The sequence below is a fragment of the Triticum dicoccoides genome, chromosome 7B (genome assembly GCF_002162155.2).
Source record: "Triticum dicoccoides isolate Atlit2015 ecotype Zavitan chromosome 7B, WEW_v2.0, whole genome shotgun sequence".
Taxonomy (NCBI): Eukaryota; Viridiplantae; Streptophyta; class Magnoliopsida; order Poales; family Poaceae; genus Triticum; species Triticum dicoccoides.
The window spans coordinates 214345987-214352751 of NC_041393.1; the positions used below are offsets into that span (position 1 = coordinate 214345987).

General features: G+C 52.0%; 1 protein-coding gene across 1 annotated transcript; it reads right to left on the bottom strand.

Annotated features, from left to right (window-relative positions):
• Positions 1–343: 343 nt before the first annotated feature.
• Positions 344–5729, bottom strand: LOC119341611 (probable lipoxygenase 8, chloroplastic). Its single transcript, XM_037613479.1, has 5 exons — positions 5174–5729; positions 3916–4190; positions 2532–2775; positions 2122–2445; positions 344–2014 (listed from the first exon to the last, which is right to left on the bottom strand). The coding sequence occupies exons 1-5, from the start codon at positions 5586–5588 to the stop codon at positions 486–488; spliced, it is 2787 nt and encodes a 928-aa protein (XP_037469376.1). The 5' UTR covers positions 5589–5729; the 3' UTR covers positions 344–485.
• Between the last annotated feature and the right edge of the window lie 1036 nt (positions 5730–6765).

Below are 6765 nucleotides of genomic sequence, written 5' to 3' on the forward strand. Positions count from 1 at the left end.
TTACAATGCTGATGTGGTTGTTTCAACAAATAATTCCTTTTTGTGGGGGGACAAATAATTCGGTATACACTAGAAATTAAATAGGGCTGCCAAAACATAGTGGAAATGAGACCCATCGGGTCACACCAAAACATCGCGAATCCATACACCTCCATGATCTGCCGCAGGGTGCACCAGTTGATGGAGTCGAAGGCTTTCACCAAATCTAACCTCAGCACCACTGAAGGGGACAATCATTTGTGGCGGTAATATTTTTTTCCTAAGACAAATCTTATATCCAAAATTAAAATAAATGGAGAGAGTACCAAAGTTGTAAAATCCACAATAAATAAATTCAGTTCAGTCAAGAATGAGATCAATAAAATTTATTAGAATGGATATACATATACACGTGTGAATTGTCAAGTTTATAAATAAATACATTAACTAATGGACAACAAGTCTGCTAGATTCAAGGAAATCGTTTTTGTTGGAACTCTGTTTGATCAGATGGAGGTGCTGTTGGGGATGCCTTTGCCCGTGACGCCGGGCTGCGAGAATGGTTTCATGAGCTGGTACGGCACGATGCCGGCGCCGCACCGGTTCTTGAGCTTCCTGTTCTTGTTCCTTCCGTCGATGATCCCCTCCACCGCCTTAAGCTGCTCGTTGAACCTCAGGTACGCCGCCCGCACCGTGGTGTCGTCGCCCCACGGGGCAGTCTCCATCCCTCCGAGGTACTCCTCGTCGGGGGAGTGGCTGGACAGCACGTCCAGCACCGCCATCACCAGCGTTGCCTGCACCTGCGATGGGAAGCATTCCCGGAGCGCCTGGTCCGGGTTGTCCAGGAATTTCTCGAAGGCGACGGCGTCCACGGGCTCCTCCACCGGCATGTTGGTGCGCGCGATGGAAGGGCGGTTCGGGAAGTACCCACCAAAGTCGTACTGCCCAAAGTTTACCGCCGCGTGGTGCGCCGCCGCGACCCAGATGATGGTGGTGAGCGTGTGCGCGAGGCTCTCCGGCGTGTCCAGCTTAGGCCACCACGGCGCGTCCTTCTTGTCGCCGTGTCCCTCTGTGCGCACCTCCGTCCAGAAGGCCTGCAGCTCCGCGTCGCCCGTGACGCTGGCGGCGGTCGGGTAGTAGCGGGAAACATACGCCTGAACCCACCCCTTGATGGCGTCCCAGATCAGCAGCCCGTCGTTGGCGAATGGGTAGTCTTTCATGGCGAGCTTGAGGCCGTGCTCCGCCGTGGGGTCCTCCTCCGCCATGCCCCTGCGGACGAGGTCGGCGGGGAGGGCCTCCATGTCGAAGCGCCAGAGCTTGTCGTAGGCGACGGAGCTGAGCTCCATGGCGTACCTCTGCGGGGAGAAGGTGAGCTCGATGATGCCGCCGCCGTTGATGAGGGCGGAGCGCGCGAGCGCGTTGATCCGCATGGTGTAGCGAAAGTGCGGGCGCAGCAGCTGGTAGACGGGGTGCATCTCGCTGAGCTGCCTGTTTGCCGCGAGGATGTAGGGCTCGACGGCGCAGTGCGTGCGCAGCCAGTGGGTGACGAGCTCGTGGTGGCCGGCGTCGTGGGCGCGGACGTGGGACTTGGCCATCCGCCACAGCCACGACTTGGTGGTGTCCGTGGACGACGTGAACACCTGCCTCCACTGCGGCATCGTGGGTGAGGCCGGCCGCGTGAGCTCGATGGCGAGGAGGCGCAGCGTGCCGTCGTCGGTGAGGAACAGGATGGTGCGGGACCCGTACATGGTGGTGCGCTGCAGGGCGCGGATCTTGTGCACGTAGGGCAGGAACAGGTCGTGGAAGTCGAGCATGAAGAGCCTCTTGCTCTTCACCGCCTCGGCCACCGTCATGGTGTGTCCCATTTGAGCCTCCAGGAGCTCGGCGGTGATCGCCGACTCGGCCGGGCCGTACACCGCCGGGTCCAGCTTGCTCTTGAGAGGAAATTCCTTGACAAGCTCGATGGCGTACGGATTGATCCCGGCGAGCGTCTCCCTGGCGAACTCCTCGTCCCGCAACCACGCAAACTTGTCCTCTGCATTCGGCAATCAACACGCATTTATTTAGGTTGGTGCATGAAAAACTCCATATTTGCTGCATGTACGTGCATCTGGAAGGAAGAAACATGGAGTAGGAACGTACTTTGGACATTTGCGGGGGCGTCGAAGAGGAGGACTTTGTCGCCGGGGCCGTCGCGGAGGAACTCGAGGAGGCGCGGCACGGCGGCGCGGAGGAAGCCGAGCTCCTCGGCGCGCGGCAGCTCAACGCCGTCCTCGAAGAGCTTGTCGATGACGAAGAAGGAGGGGAAACCCTGGTTGGGGTCGATGAGCGTGGACTGCACGGCCGGCACCGCCGCGTGGAGCACCGACTGCAGCGTCTTCACCGAGAACTGCACGTTCTTCTCCTCCGAGAAGGCCTCGTCCCTCGGCACGTACACGTCGCCGCTCCTCGTCTCCGACTGCGGATCTGCACGTAGCACGAGTTACACCCTGTACTAAACATGTGCATGCACGACGTGGACGTAGTATCTCTTGACTTTGTGGTGTGCGTACCTTTGGTGGATCGGGGGCGGCCGGTGCGGCAGCGCCGCGGGTAGGGGAACTGCTTGTTGCCGCCGAGGACGGGGCGGGCACCGGCGGCCCCGAGCTCCTCGCCGGAGCCGAGGTCGTTGTACACGTCGTAGTCGTAGACCCGGTCGGTGGCCTTCCTCTGCCCGGTGCCGTCGCCGCGCTTCTTGGCGAGGTCGTTCTTCCGGTAGCCCTGCAGACCCGGAGGAGTCTGGCTCGGCAGGTAAGGCTGCACGGTTGATCCACATTGACAAATTTCAGCCACAGAGTAAACCATGTCATTTCATTACTACTACTAGCAAGCAAGCTGCAGGCCCACACGCGCGGGTTCGAAACTCGTACGGGCGGGCCACGTACGTACGTACTTATCGGGGAGATCATGGACGTGCACTGCCAACTTTTTACGCAACCAAGTTACGATATGCACGTGCTAAAAAAACAATGTATACGTGGACACGGTTGCTCCATGTGCAGTGATCGCGTGGAAGCCTGGACACCATTAGCTCTCGACTGCCTGTCTGCCTCCATGCCCAGCGCAGATCGCCGTGCATCTAATGCGAAATAACGAGACTTGACGTCCCTTAAATTCAAGAATGGACCTTCCCGATGGTCATATACTTATGGTTCCACGCACAGTTATTGGATGGTCATATAGCCTAAAGCCTTAAGGTGGGTCATAGTGGAGAGTAACATAGACTAGTAACATATCCATGTTACTAGTCTATGTTACTACCTTCATAATGGGTAGTGTCATATATGGGGTAACATAGTTGTCTTCGTTTATTACTTTATAGACTCATTTTGCATTGGAAAGTGCCATGTGATGGTAACATATTATATTACTTTATTTGCCTCTCTCCGCATTAACTACTTGCCACCTCACCATTTTTACTTACGTGACATCTATGTTACTACTCCCTCCGTCTAGATGAGTAAGTCATCTTAGGTTGTGCACCGTGACCAAGGAGGAGGAGAAAACGAGAGAATTTAATGTTCATTTACTAATTAATAACATTGCATGCAATGAACTAACCACTGCATGTCGTGTTTGGTAGTCTCAAGTCATTAAAAGCATGCACACCCCACATCTCTTATTGGTTGATATGTCAAGAAAAAGAAACGAGGTAGAATTTAATGCACCATGCTTAAGTGTCTTGAATTATTTGGTTTTCGTAAGATGACTTACACACCTAGATGGAAGGAATACCTAAGTTACTCCCTGACCAGCCTAATTAAACTACAGCGCCTGGGCCTAATCTCCGATCGATCCAGTCTCGTTCAAGGTAAAAAATTCCACAGAGATCGCGTTCGCACGTTAGTTGATGAGACCTTCCCGATGAAAGGCGACTGACTTGACTTGGTTCCTTACCTTGTTGGCGAAGAAGACGCGCTTGGCGTCGCCGGACTTGGGCGGCAGCCAAGAGTCGCAGCGGATGACGTCGGGCGCCGAGTTGCCGCCGGCCGTGACCACCTTCACGTCCTCCAGGAACATCTCCGTGCCGTGCTCGTTGGCAACCAGCACGGCGCCGACGGGGCCGAAGCCCGCCGGCACGTTGAAGTCGCCCTCGTAGGTGACGATGTGGAGGTCGTTGTCGGCCACCTTGTGGGCGTAGCTCTTGATCGTCTGCTTCTCCTTCCCAGTCTCTACATTCAGGTGTGCACATACAGCATAGCGCGATTAGGATCAAGCAGTATTCCATGACACAGCTGAACTTGCAAGCTGCTATACACGCAGGGGGTGGCCAGTTTTGTTTTTGCAGAGTTTAAATTTTCTCAGTCAGATGTACTCCACTAGGTGATGAACATGCATCAAACAAGTTTTCTTTTTTGAATGGTTCAGAATGGATCGATATTAGTCAGGATATATAGTGACATGAAGGTCCTTTACAAAAATTCCTACCGAGATAAGAGGAGGGACAAGTCGCACCTACTTAGTACTTTTGAACTTTTCCAGCTTCTGACGTTTTGCATGACGAATTGAGGGCAGCTAACACAGCGTGTCAACCTGCCCTGGTTTGATCCATATATATAGTAGAGTACTTGTTTTGCTAACTCAATTAGGACTGGTCACTTTTTATAACAAACTGTACTGCCGCTCAAGTTGCTGTACGTTGGACTGAGTAGATTTTACCTCAAAAAGAACGAGGATGTTATTATCTTAACAGGAGAAAAGTGTGAAAACTAGTCGAACCAAACGAAATAAATTGTAGAAAACGACTGATGATTTTTCCTCCAGGGAACTTGTGCACCTATGATCGATGGATGATTTTTGTTCATCAGTCGATCTCTGGCCTTTGCTTCAATAGCACATCTGTTAGCTATATAGTTAGTTGATTCATTTATTCTTTCGTTCGTTGATCAATTAATTCTACTACCGTGTTTATATTAGCAGACCGACAGGTCGGTCGACTGTTTGATTTTTCCTTATGGTGTTACTCTTAATGCCTTCGCTTGATAAGCAAAGTCGGATCTTAATTTGGGCTACAAAATGGCGCAAGTTGCATTTTTCACCACAATAAACTAAAGTTGTGCCATGAATACACAAAAATTAATTTACAAAACCATGCAAAAGTATATGCATGCATGCATGTCAGTGTTATACGGTACGATAGTACTAGTATACTTACTGGCGTCAAGCTCGGCGCTGACGAGCTCGAGCTCCATGGACCTGCCGATGAGGTCCTTAACATCGTCCATCGTCCTCGACGGCCTCAGCCCATCGAGAAAACCGCCGACGGTGACCTTAACCGTTGCTACCGCCTTCACGCGCACGGAAGCACCGCCCTTCCCTGCCATGTCGGAAGAAGCACCGCTTCCGCCGATGCTACTGCTAGCCGGAACCACCTCAGACGGCCCAACGGACGCGCACCGCACGATCAGCTGCCCACCGCCACGGAGCGCACGAGCACGACGGCCGGCGGAGAGCGAAGACGACGGGAGGCTGCTGCTGCAAGTGGAGGAGGGGGAGGGGAGGATGCGACGACTCGCGATGGTGTGGTGGTGGCTCTGGAGGCTGGATGGTTTGAGCTGAGGAAGCGACATGGCTGGCTTTATAGGAAGCAATGGGCCTCCTATGGCTACGGATGGGGTGGGCGTACGATCTCGTGCGATCTACCGGCGACGGACGGGACTTACGTGTGCGTCTGCTACGGCTCGTGCGTTCGTGACTTGCGAGCTGTGAACTGCGATTGGGCATGGGCATGGGATTATATAAACAGTGAGCGTTGAAACTCATGCATGGTCGATGGTTCCTTTGTCTGATTTCCTACCCCTTTTCTGGTCGAAAATGGCAGTTCGTGCGGTGCAGGTCGTGGATATATGTTACTACCTCTGTCTTTTTTTTTCGAAAAGAGGGAGTACCCCGGCCTCTGCATCAAGAGTGATGCATACAGCCATCTTATTAATCAAAGCAGCAAAATGTGCATACAAGGTTTCAAAGTCTCGAAATCAAATAAAGGAAATGCAGCCCACACAGAGCGCAGAAGGCTAGAAACACAGACTAGCCAGAAATAAAATGCCACAACCGGCTGGCTAAAGAAGGTAGGGAAACTAATTGCCTATCCTATTACATGACGGCCATCCAAACCGGTTGAAGATATCCCGAGCAACCATCTCCCAACGGATAGACCCAGTAACCAAATGCTCCCTGGCCTCCCTCGGAGTGAGTAATGACCACGAACGGATCAATGCCGTAGCTCGGAATATAACCTGCAAAAAATGAATTCGTGATGTTCTGTTAAAAACCAAATCATTTCTGCACAACCAGATGGTCCACATCAACGCACAAACTCCCACCCGAATATGCCTTGCTAATGCAGAGTCAATCCCATTAAGCCAATTTCCAAATAAAGCGGTAACCGTAGTCGGTGGAGTAATATTGAAAGCAATATGAACCGTCTGCCAAAGAACCTTAGCCAGCGGGCAATCAAAGAAGAGATGTTTAATTGTCTCATCCCGATCACAGAAACTACACCTAGTAGCTCCTGTCCAATTACGCTTTATCAAGTTGTCCTTTGTTAGAATAACTTGTTTATGAACAAACCACATAAACACTTTTATTTTCAAAGGAACTTTGACATCCCAGACCTTCTTGGATGTTGGAATGGAGCTTGAATTAATAACATCAAGATACATTGACCTCACTGTAAATACTCCAGACTTAGTCAACTTCCAGCGTAATTCATCAGGTTGGTCAGAAAGTTGTACCTCCATTAGTCTC

Excerpts from the sequence above, each read along its gene's own strand:
- LOC119341611 (XM_037613479.1), bottom strand. The coding sequence starts at position 5,588 with ATGTCGCTTCCTCAGCTCAAACCATCCAGCCTCCAGAGCCACCACCAC. Across the intron at positions 2,776-3,915 it reads GCGTCTTCTTCGCCAACAAG|CCTTACCTGCCGAGCCAGAC; the intron begins GTAAGGAACCAA and ends TCAACCGTGCAG. Across the intron at positions 2,446-2,531 it reads CCGCCCCCGATCCACCAAAG|ATCCGCAGTCGGAGACGAGG; the intron begins GTACGCACACCA and ends TGCTACGTGCAG.